This window comes from Oryctolagus cuniculus, chromosome 14 (genome assembly GCF_964237555.1).
Source record: "Oryctolagus cuniculus chromosome 14, mOryCun1.1, whole genome shotgun sequence".
Lineage (NCBI taxonomy): Eukaryota > Metazoa > Chordata > Mammalia > Lagomorpha > Leporidae > Oryctolagus > Oryctolagus cuniculus.
The window spans coordinates 92,923,984-92,945,455 of NC_091445.1; the positions used below are offsets into that span (position 1 = coordinate 92,923,984).

At 47.3% G+C, this 21,472-nt stretch overlaps 1 protein-coding gene across 2 annotated transcripts in view; it reads right to left on the bottom strand.

The window, feature by feature from the left end:
• The window catches only part of ADCY2 (adenylate cyclase 2), a 410,822-nt gene that overhangs the window by 284,448 nt on the left and 104,902 nt on the right, over nucleotides 1–21,472 (bottom strand). Inside the window, exon 3 of one of the 2 annotated variants that reach the window (XM_051853662.2) lies at nucleotides 6,955–7,116. The exons of the other annotated variant lie outside the window; for it this stretch is intronic. Coding sequence (XP_051709622.1) covers nucleotides 6,955–7,116 — 162 coding nt within the window. The remainder of the gene's footprint in view (nucleotides 1–6,954; nucleotides 7,117–21,472) is intronic. 2 annotated transcript variants of the gene reach the window in all.

A 21,472-nucleotide genomic window follows, 5' to 3' on the forward strand; every position in this document is an offset into this window, starting at 1 on the left:
AACACATTCTCCCACGGGCAACAGAAACCTGGTTCTATTTAAGTATCCCGGTCTTTATAAATAGTTTCTTCTTTTCTTCACTATTAAAAAATCCCAGAATTCCTTCAGAACCACGGATTTCAGAAAAGTTCCTTTTTTTTTTCTTCCTCATTTGATAGAGTTAGACAGTGACAGAGAGAAAGGTCTTCCTTCTGTTGGTTCACCCCCCTCCCCACCCCCAGATGGCCTCCACGGCAGGAGCTACACCTATCTGGAGCCAGGAGCCAGGTGCTTCCCCATGGTCTCCCATGCAGGTGCAGGGGCCCAAGCACTTGGGCCATCCTCCACTGCCTTCCCAGGCCACAGCAGAGAGTCGGACTGGAAGAGGAGCAACTGGGACTAGAATGCAGTGCCCATATGGGATGCTGGTGCTGCAGGCGGAGGAATAACCAAGTGAGCCATGGCGCTGACCCCAAAAAGTTCCTTTGAAACAGTGGCTCAATAGGCTAATCCACCTGCGGCGCCGGCACACCAGGTTCTAGTTCCAGTCGGGGCGCCGGATTCTGTCCCGGTTGCCCCTCTTCCAGGCCAGCTCTCTGCTGTGGCCAGGGAGTGCAGTGGAGTATGGCCCAAGTGCTTGGGCCCTGCACCCCATGGGAGACCAGAAGCACCTGGCTCCTGGCTTTGGATCAGTGCGGTGTGCTGGCCGCAGTGTGCTAGCTGCAGCGGCCATTGGAGGGTGAACCAACAGAAAAGGAAGACTTTTCTCTCTGTCTCTCTCTCACTGTCCACTTTGCCTGTCAAAAAAGAAAGAAAGAAAGAAAGAAAGAAAGAAAGAAAGAAAGAAAGAAAGAAAGAAAGGAAGGAAGGAAGGAAGGAAGGAAGGAAGGAAGGAAGGAAGGAAGGAAGGAAGGAAAGAAAAGAAAAGAAAAGAAAAGAAAAGAAAAGAAAAGAAAAGAAAAGAAAAGAAAAGAAAAGAAAAGAAAAGAAAAGAAAAGAAAAGAAAAGAAAAGAAAAGAAAAGAAAAGAAAAGAAAAGAAAAGAAAAGAAAAGAAAAGAAAGAAAAGAAAAGAAAAGAAAAGAAAAGAAAAGAAAAGAAAAGAAAAGAAAAGAAAAGAAAAGAAAGAGAAAGAGAAAGAGAAAGAGAAAGAGAAAGAGAAAGGAAAAGAAAGGAAAAGAAAGGAAGAAACCCAATTAGGATAACAAAGAGAAAGGAATGATTTTAAAAATTTGAAGAGCGCATCGCAAAGTGAATCCCAGACAGAAACTGAAAAATATCGCATCCTCTCCCACCGATGAATGTTGATTCAAAGGGTGTCAGTGCAGGGCGAGTGCTTGGCCTCGTGGTCAAGCCACTGGCTATGATGCCTGCATCCCACACAGAGTGTCTGGGTTCAAGTCCTGCTTTTGCTCCCAGTGCCAGCTTCCTGCTAATGGCACCCTGGGAGGCAGCAGCTGGGAGTTCGAGTGCCTGGGTCCCAGCCACCCACACGGGAGAACTGGATTGCATTTTCAGGCTCTGTGTCCCAGCCACAGTGGGCATCTGGGGAGCGAAACAGCAGAGGGGAGCTCTCTCTGCCTTTCGGATGATGAGGATGATGATGACGTCATCCTAGTTCTCTCTCTTCCTTGTCCTACCTCCTCCCCTCCCTGTCCTTTTCCTTCTTTCCTGAATAATTCCATATCCTTAAGGCATTAGACAAGACCCAGCAAGGGAGCCACTGCACCACCATGGACAGGGGGAGCTGTGTTCATTCAAGAGGGACAGAGCTGGAGATGAGAAGCAGCCACAGTGGGAAAAGCCAAGCACAGGTAGAGGCTCCGGCAACACCAGGAGGGCCCCCGTGCAGGGGCGGTCTCACAGGGGCAGGGGTCAGGCTGGAGTGGGAGGAGGGGGACAAGCTCAGGGTGACAGCACGGCGTGGGAGTCAGAGCAGAGCAGCAGCCCACAGAGACGGTGTCTGTAGGCGGGGAGTGTTGGCAGTAGAGGAAGGAGACTGGGTGCATACAGGAGGTGATAAACAAGGAAATGTACCAGGAATCAGGATCTGATTTTCCACAATGCATACATGTATTGACTTACTACATTGTACCCCATTATTATATACAACTATTCTTTGTCAATTAAAAATAAAATAAAATAACAATAAAGAATGCTGGAAGCTAATTTTTGTCTGTTGGAAAGAGAAGAAATTGAAATTAAAACTATTGTGGTTTAGAAATGGAAACATTTGTGGAAATGCAGGTTTTCCATTTAGAAAAATATATAAAACTAAATGTGGCTACAGACTTGAGAGGGTGTCACCCGGGTGCAGGGACACCTGAATGGCAACGGAAATACCTAATGCCTGGATCTTGCCTTGAAATGCCATTCTTCACGCAGGAGAGCCAGGGGGCCAGATCCAGCACTGGGGCAGGGGGATCAGGATGGCCTGAAACACCGTGGGCTGCAAGGACAGACTCAAAAGATAGAGGGGGCGTGTCCAAAAGGCACGGAAGCCAGCTTGAAAGGGCGACATGGGACAAACCTGCGACAATGTGCATGTCAGTATAAACGGTGCTGGTAAAAGTACAGCCCATGGAACAAAACACAATGTGCGGCACTGCACAGAGAGAAACAGGGCATAAACTGAGAGGCTCACAGAGAACAGAATACACGCCGAGTGTCAAAGTACCATCCCACAAATATACATTAATTACGAAGAGGAAACAAGTAACCTCAAAGCGGAACAGACCGGGGGACAGAGCCAAGAAACCACGATCATGAGGGTGAGCTATGCTAAGCTGTGCACCCCTGAGCGAGCTCCATGAGAACACGGCCAATGTGCAGTCACCCTGTGATTCGGCCAAAGGCACAGAGCCTGAATCTTCTCAGGACGAAACACCAGGCAAATTCAAGCTGAAAGAAACTTCTCAAAGGACTGCGATTTTGGAAGTGTTGCAAGTATGAGAACCAAAGATGGATGTGGGGGATTGTTCCAGACTGAAGAAGACCCAAGGGACTGGAGACCCATCACAGTGTGTGGTTCTGAGCTTGGCCCCCTTGCCATAAAGGACGTGCCTGGGGAACCTGGGGGAACCTGATGGGGGTGAGCATCTCCCAGTGTTGATAACTGCGCTAGGCTGTGTAGGAACCATCCACCAGAGGATGGGACGACAGACTGACAACTTACCTGCACACAGCTTAGGCAAACAAGAGCTCTCTGTAGTGTAACTGCCAGTTACTGGTAAGTCTGCGATCGTTTCAAAATCACAACATGTATCAGTGAGCAGTCCGTCGGTTTAAAACGTGCAAGGGAACATCACCCATAATTTTCAGCCGTTAACTAAATTCCCTTCAATCAGATGACACAGCAGAGCCTGGGATGGCACTGCACTTCCAGGCAAAATCTGGTACAGTGAACTTCCTAAGAGCCAGGGGCTCCATCACGTAGCATGGGAAGGTTCTCTCTCAAGACATCAGGCTGTTGATTGACAGGTAAGCACCGTACCTGTCCTGGGGATCATCAACACTTCACGAAACCCACTGAAACAAGCCATGCTTAGCGCAGAACTGGGCCACAGGCACTCCCCCATTGAAGCTTTGCAAGGCAGGTGACATCAGAATGGGACCTTCTACCACTGTGCCGTGTGAAACAGTGGCCCTGCAGCAACAGAACCACGGAATCCGTGGCACCCTACCTTTGCATACACTGTGTCTAAAGATACTTCAACAAGATATTTTCCCCCGTCTGAGACCAGCGGCAATTTTAGGATGGAGTTCCAGCGGTGGCCCAAGGTTCTGAAGGGCCTGGTCTTTATCACTTTGATGTCTACCAGTCTGCTGGTGCCTCCACCTCTCCCAGCTCTTGGGATCATCATGGAATTACTTAAAAAAGGATGGGAAACGGACTTCATATTCTTCTATCCTTTCCCTCTCATGCTTCTATGAAATGTTGTGAAGACTTTTTTCTTTTTGCTATTCCAGAATTAGCCTATTTCTGGCTGCCTGCAGATAAGAAGTGTATTTCTTTGTTGGTTATAGAAATTGAGTAATAAAAATTTAAGGTACCTTCTTTCTCAGCACCTTTTTATTAATATAAGAAAAATAATTCTAAAACCTAATTCAGTGCAGTATTGGGTGACCTAGACTGTGCCGGGCTCTTTGTAAAGCATTTACCTTTACCTTTTTGAATTAGTCTCTTTGTTTTCTGACCCCGTTCGATCCTTACAAATATTAAAATCACCTCCCCAGATAGTTTCTCCCACGAGAGCTGCACCAGCAGACACTTCACGTATTCATGGAGGGACATCAGAGAGAGGCACAAAGATGTTGACAGGAGGTGTTCCGGGTGCCCAGACCCCCAGGCCGGGAGGTGTGGTGAGCCATGAATGGCTGAGTGCCCCGCTGTCCTGTGAGGATGGCATTCCCACAGGAACTCGCAGCTCTGAACCAGTTGGGTAGATTGCAGGTCTATTTCTACGGCAAAGGCACCGTGGTATAGCGGGTGAAGCCGCTGCCTGCAACATAGCCATCCCACACGGGCACCAGTTCATGTCTCGACTACTCCATGTCTAGTCCATCTCCTTGCTAATGTGCCAGAGAAAGCAGCAGCAGATGACCCCAGGGCTTTGGTCCCTGCACCCATATGGGAGACCTGCAAGAAGCCCCTGGCCTCAGTCTGGCTCAGCTCTGGCTTTTGTGGCCATATGAGGAGTGAAGGAGCACATGGATTCTCTCTCTGTGTGTGTCTCTGTCTCTTGTCTGTCTCTTTCCTACTCACTCCCCCTCTCTCCCAGCCCACCTGCCATAACTCTGCCTTCAAATAATTATAAATTTTTTTAAAGAAACACTCCTACCTCTGACTAGAACCTGACCACCAAACATGGAACTTAATGGCTCAGACAGGGCAAGGGAGGGAAGCTGATTTTATGGAGGTAGGGGCAATGTTCCATCAGTGTTCTCAGAGGCGGCTGTGAAGTGAAGCAAATGGAACCAAATGAGAGGCTGATCTCGTGTGCAAAGAGCCTTTTTCCAACTTCTTCCCAGCCATGGTTCAGTTGTTCTTCCTTTGAGGGGAACAGCGGTTGCCAGGGGTTGGGCAGAGGGGGAGACAGGATGACGTTGGCCTGAGGGTACAAGGTTTCAGGGATAGCACAGACAAATTGGGGGAATCTGATGTGCAGTGTGGGTGGTGATGGATTGTCGCTCCCCCTCTTCGTGGAGGAACGACACAGGACCCTGCGCTGTTCTTTCGTCTGCTCGGCCCTCCCCGGGTTTGCTGCTGGTTCTTCCCGGGTTGGCTACTATCCCTTCCACCTCCGTGGAAGGGCGGTTCCCCCTGGCCGCTTTCCCCACTTCCGCAGGGGAGCAGCACACTGCCGGCAGGCTCTCTCGGGGGCTGCACAGGTGTTCCCTTAGATGTTCCCCTTAGATGTTCCTGGTGCATGCCGTCTCTCTCCTCCTTTATAGTCCTCCTCCGCCAATCCTAACTCGGCTGCCCACACGCCGAGCACGCTGCTCTCCAATCAGGAGCAAGTCCTACAGTTTATTGGTTGAACTGGAGGCAGCTGTGTAAAAGCTGTTTTCATCTCTCCCAGCGCCATATTGTGGGAGAGCAGATGCATAGAATAAGTCTTAATTCCGGTAACTTAGTCCAGTCCGAGCTGCTCCCCACAATGGATAAATCAATCAATTTGATTGTGATCATTATACAATTCATACAAATACTCAGCCAATACATTGTTACTCATCACCCTAAATATTTATATATATAAAATCTTTACTTACCAATCAAATATTTTTAAATAAAAATAACACCCTCCACCTTCACTAGTTCATTTGCAGTTACTAGCCAGCCTCTCCCGATGTCTCAGACAGTGTAGGTGACTACTACCCATCAAACGCAATCCACAGAGGAACAACGTGGTTTTCCCTAAGTCCTGGAGAAGCAGGCACTCCTCAGTAAGATGTGAGGAAGCCAATGGGAAACACCAGGCCAATGCACAAAGCCAGAAGCCATTGCCTGTTCACTCAGTGTGGACAAAGGGAGCTTAATGGGCACAGGTGTCTCTGGTCAGTCCCGCTGAGTGTGATGCCGTGAGCACTGGGGGATAAATCCTGAGAAAGACATCCCTAGAAAGCTTTCAGCACAGAGGGAGAATTGCAGACCCAAGAGGAAGCTCCTGCTCCAACTCAAATTTCCAAATGAAATGCCACACTGAGTACAGGAGAAGCTCACTCCTGACTCCGCCATGGCTCAGGAGACCCTCCCCAAATCCTGCTTCCTACCGCACGTGGCTGCTCCTGACTGAATTCTCTTGTCTCCCCTGCATTTTCTCCATGGCTGCATTTGTCGCAATCTGATACACCAAGAACAGCAGCAAACATAGTCTTCAGAAGTAAAAACGACACTGTTGGGAACAGCTCCGAGTTGCTGACCTTCATGTTTATGGATGTGCATAACAGGAAATCAAATCACTTTTTAAGTGCTTTTAACTAATTGCATAGAATGGCTTCTTAGAAATGCCATGTATTAGTGAGGCAAACTCTGCGGTGGTAGCATTAAAGAACTGGGTTTTAAATGTCCCCAGGCCTGCCAGAAGATTAAGAGATGAAGAAATGTTTTTGTCCCCTCTAAAGAGAAGATTTGGGATATCAAGGTACAGAGAGAAAAATATGAATTTAATGCTATAAGTTGTTGCATCCTAAAGATAAGAGTACCACATTATAAAGGCTGGTAAGAATACCCTTTGCCTATCGAAATCAACCTACAGTTCAGCAATCAACAACACAGAGCTGCCATTTTAGACTGAGTTCCACCACTATGATGGCTATGTGATGCTGACCCCCGGTGGGACCGGCCCCTCCTGAGTGTCACTCAGGGACATTAGCAAGGAGAGGAAGGGGGCATCCACAGGGTCAGGAAATAGGCACACTCTGGAGGGTTCTGGCTGCGTGAAAGGCCATCACCATGGACGCAGAGGGTCACTCACCTGCCAGACCAGATGCTCCTTGGCCCCTGGCGATGCAGACAGGCAGATGCTCAGCACGATGGTGTGGGAAGAGGAGGTGAGGACGCTGGCGATGATGGCGTCTCGCATGTTGAAGGGCAGCATGGTGTACACCACGAAGATGATGAAGAGGAAGAAAGACACCTGCAAGAGAAGACATGGAGTTCACAGAGCACCCTGGCTCCCACACCAATGGAACTCACAGAGCACCTTGTCTCCCAGGACATGGAGTTCACAGAGCACCCTGGCTCCCACACCCATGGAGCTCACAGAGCACCCTGGCTCCCACATGGAGCTCACAGAGCACCCTGGCTCCCACGTGGAGCTCACAGAGCACCCTGGCTCCCACATGGAGCTCACAGAGCACCCTGGCTCCCACGTGGAGCTCACAGAGCACCCTGGCTCCCAGGCGCTTGCTCTCCCCTTCCCAGGAAGGACTGCAGAAGACAACACGAGATGTGCTCATTTCAGAAAGAGCATCAGGGGAAACCAGACTGCATATTCAAACAACTCTGCTGGTTCACAACAAACGACTGCTGACTGTGATGGAGAAGAAGGGTTCCTTGTCCAAGTGTCAGGGTTTCTAGTCTCAGCCTCCCAGCCACTGCAGACACCAGGGGAGCCTGAGCGTTGCCCAGTATGGAGGCAAAGCCAGCTGTAAACCGTCAGGGTTTGGCGTCTGCCCTCGAGAAGCCACCTCTGGATTGCTTGGGTCAACCATCAGAGGGTAAGTGGGAGGAGAAGAAGGGTCAGCAGGTGTTGGCTGGGGGAGTTCCTGACAGCAAGGATATGTAAGATATAAAATAAAACACCTTACAGATGGTTCAGCCACTGTGGGCAGTTCTTCAGGAAGTTAAAAACAGAATAACCATATGATCCCATAATTCTATTCTCCTAAAGAATGGAAGAGTGTGCTCAAATCCACACCACACACACATACACACGCACACGTTCATAACAGCCTTTTTCATTATAGCCCACAAGTGGAAACCCAAACGTCCGTCAAGGGATGAAAGGCAAACAGCACACGGTCCTCCCATGGGATGTCACTCAGCTCAAACTGGAAAAAAGCGCACTACAACAGAGATGGGTCTCCAAAAACATTTTAGCTATGAAGTGAGCTTGTGAAAACTACTACATCCTGTAGGATCGCAGTTCCATAAAATATGCAGAATAAGGGAATTCAGAGAGACAGAGGTCGATCAGCGGTGGCCAGGCACTGTGGTGGGAAGCGGGAATGAAGAATCACTTAAGAGACAGAGTTCCCTTCAAGGCGGATGGAAACGGTTTTCCAACCAGAGAGAAACACTTGTTGCACAACACTGAGAACCAACTAGATGCTGTTTTGTTCTTGGCTTTAAACATCTCATGTGTGATACATGAATTTCATCTCAATCAAAATAACCTACAAGGCCAGTGCCATGGCTCACTAGGCTAATCCTCCACCTAGCGGCGTCGGCACACCGGGTTCTAGTCCCGGTCGGGGCACCGGATTCTGTCCCGGTTGCCCCTCTTCCAGTCCAGCTCTCTGCTGTGGCCCGGGAGTGCAGTGGAGGATGGCCCAAGTACTCGGGCCCTGCACCCCATGGGAGACCAGGAGAAGCACCTGGCTCCTGCTTTGCGATCAGTGCAGTGCGCCGGCTGCAGTGTGCCGGCTGCGGCGGCCATTGAAGGGTGAACCAACGGCAAAAGGAAGACCTTTCTCTCTGTCTCTCTCACTGTCCACTCTGCCTGCCCCCCCCAAAAAATAATAATAACCTACAAAACACGGCTTAGACCAAGGTTTGCAACGGAAGAGGAAGTGGTTTAGGAGGTAAAGCCACAGAGCGTTTTTGTTACAAAAGCAGCAGGGAGTCTAAACATCAAAAATGCCACAGGGGCAAATCCAGAGGGCTGGGGACTGAGGTCAGAGGGTAGGACACGTGGGAGAGGGCTCCTCACGGCCCAGCCTGCGTTACAGGAAACGGACACAACAGCCCAGCACCCAGCACCGCTGGAAGTACACACAGAGGCCACCCCAGCTGTCCTGCACAAGTCAGAGCATGAGAAGGAGGGGGGCGCAGGGCTCTACTCCAGGTGGGTCTAAAGAGAAGGCCATCAGGGAGGACACGAGGCCTGCTCCCCTCTCGCCCTCTCACAGGAGCCTGAACACACACCGCAACCCCTCCACTGTCTCCAGGGCGCCACTCAAAGCCGGCATCTCCTCCGGGGCTTACGAAACTGTCACCAGCAAGCAGCACACGGGCGATGAAGGGGACGCGGCCGAGAGAAGCATGGGTGCACCCTCTCACTTCCCTCGGGGCTTCCGACGGAACATGGGCTCCTGCACACTGTGTGTGAGCTCCTGGGAGGAGGCCGCAGCAGGCTCTGCAGGTGCAGGGCGGGTGGCCAAAGTCCAGCTCTCATGGGCTGCAGAGCCAGCAGAAAGCCACCCGGACATGCCAGTCGTCATGTTACCATTCGCGTATCCCTGCAGCACCTGGTCCTGCTGCGAGGAGACAGAGTGGGCTCTGAATCACCTTCACCAATGCCTGCAAGTGGTAGCCAGGGAGAGACCCACTGCGAGTGGGCTAAGGGAAGCCCGAGTTGGCGTGGACCATCTGCTTCATGCCCCCGCCTCCTCCCCTTCCCTCTATATTTATAAGGGCCCTCAGGCCAAAAGATGTGGGTGAACAGATTGCCATAGCAATATATTTTTTTCTGGTAAATATTTTTTCCTTGTAACTTTTTTAAAAAATAAAGCCTCTGAAGATATTTTTCAGTCGAGCATGGTTACCTGGCATGGCCCCCACTCCACATGAAACCAAGAGATGCGAAACCAAGGCATCAAATCCTCATAGTCTGGGATCAGAATGCAAAGTGCAGAAAGTAAGAGGGCCTGGGGGTGGGCTGTGGTTTGTGGAGTTAGCGGTGGCCTGCACGGGCAGGGCTGGCGCAAGGACAGAATGCACAGGACGAGTTCTTGGAACCAAAGGTCCTGTTTTCAGAGCCACTCATAACTAGCCCCAGTACTGACCGAGTGCTGGGGCTCAGCCCTTCCCAGAACTCCCCATGGCTCTTACAGAGAACCAACCAGCTCTAAGAATGGTTTCCTTCAGGATAAGAAAAAACAACTGTTGCATAGTCACGACTTACTGAAAAAACTGCATTTATTTTGGAATCCCTATAGCCACCCAATTTATAGGAACTACTTTCAATTAGAGCTAATTGTTATTTTGACACATTGCACTTATTCAAAAACCTATAAGAGCTATTAAATGAATGTTCTCAGGTATCAGAATCACTGATCAATTACAAGAGCGATCCCCTCTTATAATGACATATCGTTTCCTAATGCAAAAATCTTTAGCATTTCTCTGAAATTATTGCAACTTTCAAACAGCTTAACTTTGAGCCACTTCAATGTGCTAACATCATTTCCATTAATAGGCACTTTGCAAACATTTTGAGCTTTGCGGTGGAAGTTTGTGGAAGGCTGCTCCAAAATCATTAAATGCAGAATAGACCTACTTCTCCGAACACAATAGCCACAGTGAGATATTTATTTTCTGATGGCAAGATGTATTTTCTCAAGGACAATTAACCAAACTGAGTGACGTCAAGTTTGGGGGTTAAAAGTGCATTCCAGGAGCTCAGCCGGTCATACGAGGATAAGGTCCCCAGACGGGGCAGGAAGAAGAAAGTATGGTGTCAAGTCCCATGGTAGGAGGTGGGGTGGGGGAGTCTCATTTCCCCTCTTACTAACCCCTGGGAGAGCTGAGTGGTTAAACTTGCTTTTCCAATGCAACTTTACACAGGGCCATATGTAAACCTAAAATAGATCTGGCACATCTAAAGAACGTGTGGGTAAAGGGCTCCTACAAGTCAAATGAAATCTCATGAGTTTCCGTGTCACTGTGGGGACATAAGAGTCCCCTTCCACGCACCTCTCTATCCACACGGTGAAGACAGCTACCACTGATGTGACTGCCACGACTGTACACAAAAGCAGGTCAGTGTGGGATTTGGAGTGGCCTAACGCACTCCAATAAAACTGCTTCAAGTGTGCCTCTTGCGTCTGTTCCTGCAGATTTCCTACTTGAACATCAGGATTCACAAGTTTCAAACCAGCTGAGAGCATTCATTTGCGTTCTTTTTTTTTTTCTTTTTCTTTTTTTTTCTTTTTTTTGACAGGCAGAGTGGACAGTGAGAAAGAGACAGAAAGAAAAGTCTTCCTTTGCCGTTGGTTCACCCTCCAAAGGCTGCTGCGGCTGGCACGCTGCGGCCGGTGCACCGCACTGATTGGAAAGCAGGAGCCAGGTGCTTCTCCTGGTCTCCCATGGGGTGCAGGGCCCAGGCACTTGGGCCATCCTCCACTGCACTCCCGGGCCACAGCAGAGAGCTGGCCTGGAAGAGGGGCAACCGGGACTAGAACCCGGTGTGCCGGCGCCGCAAGGCAGAGGATTAGCCTAGTGAGCCGTGGCGCTGGCCCATTTGCGTTCTTAAGCCTGTTCTTTCAGGATAAAGAGGTTCTGCCCATGATGGCGCCAAAAAAGCAGGCAGAGCCCATTGGAGTCACCTTTGATGACTCATTCCTTCACAGTCATGGTCAACAGCCCTGACTTCTTCCTGTAGGGCTCAGCCTATGGCTGCTGTGTGCCTGTACACCCTCCCTTCCACAAAGCTGGCTCACTGCCTCACATTTGTTGGGAATCACTCTGATACTTTCACGGTCTCCTCTTCCATCTCCCCATCCTGGACCAAGGAAAGTAGAGTGTCTATCCCTCCCCACTCATGTGCACTCCACACTTTTTGGAGCCATGAATACCCCCTGCCATGTACTTCTAGCTTTCTTCCCTCTGTGCACACAACACAAACACACATACACACACAGGTTTTATTGCTGTAGTGCTTATAAAAATTGGATGCGTTTATACAAAATACTCTGAAGTTTTCTTTTTTTTACTTAATCATATATCATGGTCCTCTCTCAGGGCAACAGACATGAATGCATTATTTACTTTTCACTAGTTGCAAAATGCCCCATCGTGACAGGTGCACCATCCTTTACTGTGGCATCTCCTTACTGCTGTCACTCACAGCATCAAGGATGCCTGTTACCTAACAGCTCTATGTACACCCTCTGATCTCCCTGGCTACAACCTCCTCCTCTCAACAGCCAACACATTACAGTCAGATTCCTGCTTCCTAAGGCACAGGTCTAATATGTTTCTTTCTTGGATGACAGCTTGCTGCCTCACCCCTGACCACTGTGCATAAAATGGAAAATCCCCCACTTCTATGTCCCTAGTCCTCTTCCCTGGTTTTCCTTGTCCATAGCTTTTATACTTCCTCCTGACCTGTAAATATTCTCTCCCAGCCACAGTGGGCAAGAACTGATCCACTCATAGCCAAGGACCCATGACCCAGGATGGCACCTGACACACGGCAAATGCTACATGATTACTGGCCGTCTACATGAAAGTCTTCTGCATCCCAGTATGACTTGAGCCATGTCCATGTCACTAGGCATCCACTCACTAAAGTGCATCTCTAAACCATTCTGCCTCCTCCTTGGTCTGCCTGCCCTCCTTCTCAGCTGTAGACATGTTGCTTTGGATTTATCATTTCTCTATGCAGTCCACATAGGTTCAAAAACTCAACTGGATACACAGCTGATTGGGGTCTGTGGCCGGTATCAGCAAACCCTAAACTGGGCAGGGACCAGCTCTGCTCTCAGGAATGCAGAGTGTGCAGAACAGTACCTCCTGTTCTTTCCACCTCCAGGAGCCCTTGGGTTCTAGAGAAGAAGGTGCTTCCAGGGCCAAGGGCCTAACCAACAGAGAGAAGAGATTTTGGGACGTTCAGACAGCTGCCACATTCTCTGGGGATGCTACTCTGCCGTAAGAGGACCAGAGCTCAGTCCAGAGGAGCTGAGCCCTCGCAAATCCCAGCCCGTGGGCCAGTGAGACACGTGCGTATGCTTGCTAGGCTGGGGCTCATGCTACCAGCAACACAAGTGCTTCCAAAGGAGGCCACTTGCAAAGAGCCCCAATATAAAGAAAACCCATGATGCAAGGAGAAAGGGACTGCTGTCCCCACGTGCTCACATGGGAAGCCCGCCTTCTTCTGGGAGGGGAACAGGCTTCCTGGGCTTGCTGGCAGCAATGCACCTCCCTTGGGAATTGTCTTATTGTGCTCCAAAGATTCTGAGCTGAAGGTTTTAAAAGCAGGCCCAGAATCATGCAAGCAAAGGGATGAGCTGAAAGGGACCCAGGGACCCATCTTTTCCAACAGCACAGCAATCTGAGGACCAGAAGTTCCAACAACTTTGTGACTTCTTCAGTCATGTGTGTCAGGTGTGTTCATTGGCTGTCCCTGTCAACAAACTGCCCCAAACTGAATGGATCAAAGTCACCAGAATGTATTCCCTCGCAGTCCCAAGTCAAAGCATCCTCCTGGAGGCTCTGAGGGGGAACCTCCTGCATGCCTTTCTCCTGGGGGAATCCAGCAGCTTCTTGCAATCATGCCCATCCTTGGGCTCACAGGTGCATCACTGCCACCTGTGCCTCCATCTCCATGTGCACTTACTCCCATGTGTCTGCCCATACGCATGCCTCGCGCCTCTCTCCAAACTGCCATCTGCTTGCAAGGACACAGACATTGAGCTTACTACACACCCTAAGTCCAATATGACCTCCCCATAATTTGATGACATCTGCAGAGGCCCCATTTCCAAATGAGGTATCAGGGCACAATTCAACCCCAACATCAAGGCTATGCTACACATCACAATTTAGATCTCTAGGACTTTCTCCACATTATAGCCCATGCTCCATTTTCCAAATCAGATGTCACAATTAAATGTCCGAAATATCAATTATTTACAGCTTATGGATCCAAAGTAATGGGATAAAAGTGGAAAAAATATATGTTACTGTGGCTATGGAGAAGAGTGGAGGTTCAGCTTAAACAGGGGTAGCAAGTGTCCCAGCCTGACTCTACACAAACCGGCTCTACCCTGATACCACTTCTGTCTCAGTTTCTGGTGCAAAGCCCTTAGATTTTCACAGTAAGGGTCAACATTGCTTTGGGGATTCAATGACAAGCAAAAAATCCCAGGCATGCCCACAGGAGCTTAAAAGATAGAGCTGCTGTATCTTCCTTTCAAATGGTGCCTCCACTTTAATATCTTAATGAAGCTTTCCTGTTCATTGCATTCTCTTCTAAACATGCATAATCAGCAAGATAATCAGGATTAGTTATGTAAATCTCAGTGGCTGTATGGAGAAATACACCATCAGAGAAACATTTTCTATTTTGTTATGTTAATAATGTTAAGGAAAATAGCATTTCAGTGAACATAAGTATTTTATAACCAGAAGCAGAGATATTCAATCATTTTTCTCTCAAATCTCAGAAAGCAGAAACACCATAGTATTTTATGTAGTAGCTAAATTTTCAGACACAGATTTTATTTAAAGCCATAAGAATTCTATCATTCTAACTACAGTATTGAGGAGTGGTTATTTTCACACCATATCCCAATGCTCTTTTAGGATATAACTAGAAATGTTAAAATTTAGTTTTTAAAAAATGCCCAAGTGAAAGAATTCTTCAGACATTTCTTAAGAGGACATACAAATGGCCAACAAGCACATGAGAAATGCTCAGTATCAGTAATCAGTATTCACTAATCGTTAGGGAAATGTGCTTTAAAACCACAGTGAGCATCAGGTCACAGCTGTCAGAATGACTATTATCAAAAAGGTGGTGGATAACAAGCAGACACAAGGCTCCTTGTATTTTCTCAGTGGGAACATAAATTAGTACAGACATTATGTAAAAAAGCATGGACGTTCATCAAACATTTAGAAACAGAATTACTATATAATCCAGCAATCCCAGTACTGGGATTTGCCCTGAAGACTGGGAATCAGTGTCAGAGATGTCTGCATGGGCTTGAGTTCCTGGTGCGCTATTCACAAGAGGAGGGGTATGGAATCAACCTAGTTATCTGTCTACTAACGAACAGATACAGAAAACGCGGAATATACTCATACATACAATGGAATACTGTGTGGCCTTGAAAAAGGAGGAGATTATGTCATTTGTGATGTGGATGGAATTGGAAAACACAGAAAGACAAACACCGAATCTTCTTGCTTATGAATAAATGAAGTCTTTATCTCGTGAGATCAAAAACAACTGAACTTGGCCAGCGCCGTGGCTCAATAGGCTAATCCTCCACCTTGCGGCGCCAGCACACCGGGTTCTAGTCCCGGTCGGGGCGCCGGATTCTGTCCCGGTTGCCCCTCTTCCAGGCCAGCTCTCTGCTATGGCCAGGGAGTGCAGTGGAGGATGGCCCAGGTGCTTGGGCCCTGCGCCCCATGGAGACCAGGAAAAGCACCTGGATCCTGGCTCCTGCCATCGGATCAGCGTGGTGCGCCGGCTGCAGCGGCGGCCATTGGAGGGTGAACCAACGGCAAAAGGAAGACCTTTCTCTCTCTGTCTCTCTCTCTCACTGTCCACTCTGCCTGTCAAAAATAAAAAAAAATAAATAAAAAAAACTGAACTTGAAGAAGCAGAGAGGGGAATACTGGTCGTCAGAAGCTAGAGTGGAGGGCACTAGAGCTGATGGTCGTAGGGTCCAAAGCCTCCTTTACACAGGGGAAATGAGGCTGTTCTTGTAATTTGAGATCTAATGCACAATCCAGTGAATGTAGTAAATAATAATGCAGTATACAGCGCAGTGAATGTCATAAATAGTAACAAAGTAGGTCTAAGAGTCAAAGGGATCACACAAACAATCTAGTGTCTGCTAATACTAGCTGATAGAATCAAAAAGGGAGAGAATGATCCATCATGGGAAGTGGATACACAGTAAACTCATAGAATGGCAGATGTCCTAAACAGCACTCTGGCCTCAGAATCAGCCCTTAAGGCATTCAGATATGGCTGAAGAGCGCATGAGAGTATTTCAGGCATGGAAAGCCAAGATACCCTGGGGGAAAAAAAAAAAAGGAAGACCTAAATGGAAGATCTCTGCGAGTTAGATCCCAGTGGAAAGAACGGGGCCATCAAAGAAGGAGGTACCTTTCTCTGAAGGGAGGAGAGAACTTCCACTTTGACTATGACCCTGTCGGAATAAGATCCAAGTCGGTGAACTCAAAAGGCTTCCATAGCCTTGGCAACTCATGACTAGAGCCTAGGGAGATTACTGATGCCATAAACAAGAGTGTCAATTGTTAAGTCAACAACAGGAGTCACTGTGTACCTACTTCTCATGTGGGATCTGTCCTTAGTGTGTTGTCCAATGTGAAGTAATGCTATAACTAGTACTGAAACAGTATTTTACACTTTGTGCTTCTGTGTGGGTGCAAACTGATGAAATCTTTACTTAATATATACTGAATTGATCTTCTGTATATAAAGATAATTGAAAATGAATCTTGATGTGAATGGAATGGAAGAGGGAGCGGGAGATGGGAGGGGTGTGAGTGGGAGGGAAATTATGGGGGGGGAAGCCATTGTAATCCATTAACTGTACTTTGAAAATTTATATTTACTAAATAAAAAATAAATAAATAAAAAAATTGCAAAGGGAACACCTTTCAAAGGTTCTCACCACAAAAACTGGTACTTGAGGTGATATGTTAATGAGCTTGATTTAATTATTCCCCATTGTATTCATAAGACATTACATCACTTTTGACCCCATAAATGCACACAACTATAATTTGTCCATTTAAAATTTAAAACAAAAATGTTTAAAGAGATGAAATTTTTGAATACAGTAATCAAACTGAGCATTCTGGAAGGTAAGTTATAAATTCAACATAAAACTTTCCTCACTGGGTGCTACTTACATCTCAAAAGACTCAAGACTTTGAAACTATTTATATCACCTAATAATTAGTATTATATTTATTGGGAGCCAGTCTTGTGCTGCAACCCATTAAATGGTCACATGCATTGCCAACATCCCACATCTAAGTGCTGGGCAGAGTCATGGCTGCTCTGCTTCTGATCCAGCTTCCTGCTCATGTGCCTGGAAAAGAAGCTAAAGATAACTCAAATATTTGGGTCCCTGCCACCCATATGGGAGACTTGGATCAACTTCTGGGTTCCTGACTTTGGCCTGGTTCAGCCCTGCTGTTGTGACCATTTGGAGAAGGAACCATCAGATAGAAGATCTATCTTTCTCTTTCAAAATAAATAAATAAATAAATAAATCTTTAAAAATTTCTATCAAAATTTCCTAGAACTGTAACTAGAAAATCACATAGATAAAATGTGATGGAACTTTGTAAAGCACAGACTTTGCAGGATGATGCATGATGATGGTTGTGCTGTGTGTAGACGTGGTCAGTGGCACGTGGTGTGTGGTACGTGGGGTGCATTGTATTGTGTGGGTGCATGGTATGTGGGTGTATTGTGTGGTGTATGTGGTATGCTCTGAGTGTATTGTGTTGTGTGATGTGTGTACGCACATTCTTTGGTGAATCTACATTTCCCATCCCACTGAAATGCCATCAGACTCCAACTCTGGCTTCATTTGAGAAGCCACCTTGTCATGGGTCACAGACAAGTTCACCCAAAGGAACAAAACCAAGGAAAGCATTCCCTGTGCCCTGAGCCTGACATCTCCTCCAAAGAGGAGGTCTGAATCTGAGCTCCAGGCAGATGTGCAACAGTTCAGGTCTGGATGCTTCCAGATGCTTCTAGAGCTTTCTCAGTTTCCATTCTCTTTTTAGTCACTCTCGCTTCTCGACTTTCCATAAACATGCAGCCTGAGTCTCACTGGCTTATTTCTATTTTTTGTTTTAAGATTATTTTATTGGAAAGGCAGAGCAATTCATAGAGAGGGTGAGACAGAGACAGAGAGATGGAGAAAAATCCTCCATACACTGATTTTTTTTCCCCAAGTGGCCCCAACAGTTGAGGCTCAGCCAGGCTGAAGCCAGGCACCCAAAACTCTATCTAGGTCTCCCATTTGGGTTGCAGGGGCCAAGTACTTGGGCCACCTTCTGCTACCTTCCCAGTTGCATCAGCAGGAAGCAGAACTGGAAACGGAGCAGCCAGAACTTGAATTATCACTCTGATATTTGATGACAGCATTGCAGAAGGTGGCTTAACTGATTCCCAGCTTCATGCTCATACACTCTTGTGGGCTACATAGATCCTAGAGTCAAACTGTTGTTAGCATTATTCACAGGAATTCACTAAACAGAGATTCTTCATAACTGTCCTTGCCTCATCCTCTCTGCCCCAATAAGACACCCTGAATCCACTGACTCCTTTCAGTCTGTGGCATCCAGTACTCTGAATCACACAATCATCTCTGAATTCCCACAAAACATCTGTGTCCTCTGCTTACCCCAGTGTCCTCTAAAGTGAATTTCTCACATAGAAGTCAAAGCAATATTTTTGAAAGCCAAATCCAATCACACATTTCCACTGATTCAGGCTCCTCATCAGGCCATCGAGAGCCCCTCAAGCTGTGCCCTGGCTGACATCTCCATCTCACCCCTACCCACCCGGCTCATAGAACCTGCTGCCCCTGTGCCTCTTCCATGCTTTTCCCTGGCTGACATCTCCACCTCACCCCTACCCACCTGGTTCATAGAACCTGCTGCCCCTGTGCCTCTTCCATGCTCTTCCCTGGCTGATGTCTCCATCTCACCCCTACCCACCCGGCTCATAGAACCTGTTGCCCCTGTGCCTCTTCCATGCTCTTCCCTGGCTGACATGTCAATTCCACCCCCCATCCACCCTGTTCATGGCTCATGTGTATTCATTTCATTCTCTCTCTCTCTCTCTCTCTCTCTCTCTCATACACACACACACCCACACACACCCACACACACACACACACACCATGCCTATGCCTTGGCCCTGGCTGCTGTCCTGCCTCAAATGTTCTTCCCCAGATGTCCCCTGGCTGGTTTTGCTCATCAGCTCAGCCTCACAACTCCAACATCACTCCCCAGAGAGAATCCACTGATCTTTCCTAAAATGCCACCCCCTTTATTCTATAGCATAACACTGCACCTTACATTCTCAGCATCATGATTAGAATTACAATATTCACTTTCAGGTTTTTAATACTTTTGTTTTCCACCTTCTCCCACACGTACGTAGGCTCTGTGGAGACTAACACAATGCCTGGATGAGTCCCTGCACATGAGAAGAGCCCCCAGCGCTCAATAACACCTTAACAAGCACTTGCTGAAAAATGAAACATTCAGGTCACACCCCAGGTGAGAGCTGGGAGAGTGAGGGAGTTGGGGGACAAGAGGTGTGTCTTCGTGGACAGGGAACCCCAGAGACAGGAACCCCAGGCTGTCCAGGGGACAGCCAAGCTCACCAGCCATGCACTGGGTCTCCACTGCCACACTGCAGTACCTTGGACAGCTCATTTTTTATCCTGGTGACAAAAATAACTAGGAATAAGAGATCTCCATCACTGTGTGTGCTTTACTAGCACACACACACACACACACACACAGTGATTCACCTGCAGGCTGCTGTGATCCTCCATGGGTATAAGCACCTTGAGTCCCTTCTCCTTGGTCATTTAGGTGTGGGAGGTGCACGTCCCTTCAGCATCTCCTTTATTCCCTGGACCAACCATGCCCCAAAATGTCCCTGATTTGACAAAGCTCAGGATCCTTGCCACACCAAGCATGATCTTTGGCTCAAGCGTCAGGCACATCTGGGAGCATGCCCTCCCCCACACACTGCTGGCCCCACCCATTGTATATCTACTCAGAGTCCATTCAACCTTGCCTCCACGTCCCGTGTGGTCTTGACCCTCTTATGTTGCTTCCGTTTTCCTGACACATAGCTCTCGCTTCAGAGGAGGTTAACTGGACCGTCCATTTGAGACAATGAACGGTATCTCTCACCAACAGAATACTTTAAGTAAAGCCCCACTTTCCTTACTGTGAAAAATCACAGTTAGAAATTAACTTTACACCACCACATTCCCAAGAATCCTTTACAAATGGTCATGTACATGCTATTTTGGAACCTGAATACATTGTGGAATGGCTAAATTAATCTAATGACTTATATACTACCACACATATCATTTAGGGGTGAGAAAACAAAAAAAAATGTACTCTTTAAGCAATTTTCAGGATTACTGTACATGGTTACAACTCTCACAAAACACTGCATAATAAATCCCTTTAGTTCATTCCCCCAGTCAACTAAGAGGTGGTATCCTTTGACTATCATCTCCGAAATTCCAGCCCCTGGTCACCACACCTCTCCTGTCTCTAGCCCCGTGAGCTAAACCTTTTCAGATTTCACATGTGAAGTGAGATCACTTAGCATTTGTCTTTCAGTGTCTTAGTCCCCTTGGCATAAAACCCACCAATTCATCCTTGTACTCACACACGACAGGCTGTCCTTCTTTTTACAGGCTTCATAGTATACCATGTGTACAATAATGCCTCAAACATCTCATGGAAAAATGGAATTAAAGATGCTTATTCATGTGAAATATCTGGAAATTTATGCAGTTTTTTTTTCCACAAAACACAGCTCCCACAAACTTTATGAACTATCCACCTCTATCTATGTGTATGTATAGAAATATATATCACATTTTTTTTATCCATGCATCCCTTAACGGACACTTCATTTGATTACAGATCTTGGCTACTGTAAAACTAGAATGAATATAGGTATGTGGATAGCTCTTCAAAATATTGATTTAATTTCCTTTGGACAGGTATCCACTAAGCAGACTGCTGAGTCACATGGGAGTTCTATTTTTAATGCTTTTAGGCACCTCTATGCTATTTTCCACAACTGCTGAACTAATTCACACAAAAGCCCTTTATGGCCATAATTCAAGATAAAAACTCAGGGACATGTTGATAATCCATGACACCAAAGGTTTCATTTTTTCAACATAGTTTTCTAAGGCCAAGAAAATGTCGTGAATATCAACCGTACCTTTATAAAATGCAAAAACATTCTTTAAATGTTATATCATTAAGCAAAAGAGTACATATCCGGTTCTTTGATGGAAGGCCAGGGCTCCTGAAGAGTATGATGAAACCGTGAATCACTGGGTTGCTTTCATTCTTCTTTTGAAACTGTTACTCAGAGTTGGAGAGATTGATGGAGGATTCAGAGGTAAAACAATAACTTCCACTGTGCCTTCTCTATTTAAAATAGGTAGGAGGCATATCATGAATTTTAAATAGCTTTAAAAGGGAGAAGAGTAGGACACAAAACCCCCGCCTACTAGGGGATGAAGGAACGGGCCACCTTCTCTGGCTCTCTGCCCCCTGCGCAGTGGCCTCTCCTCTGAGCAGGGTCGCGAGTGCAGAGGCTTCTGGCCATGACCACTGCTCTTCTTCCTGATTCTTCACTTGGCTTTAAGCACCCACATGTGTCACCTTCCCTCTTTATTCACCATTCAGGAACGCATTGACTCACTAGTATTAACTCTACAATACCTGAGGCGTGTTCTGTCGGCCCCTCTGTATAACCCAAGGGT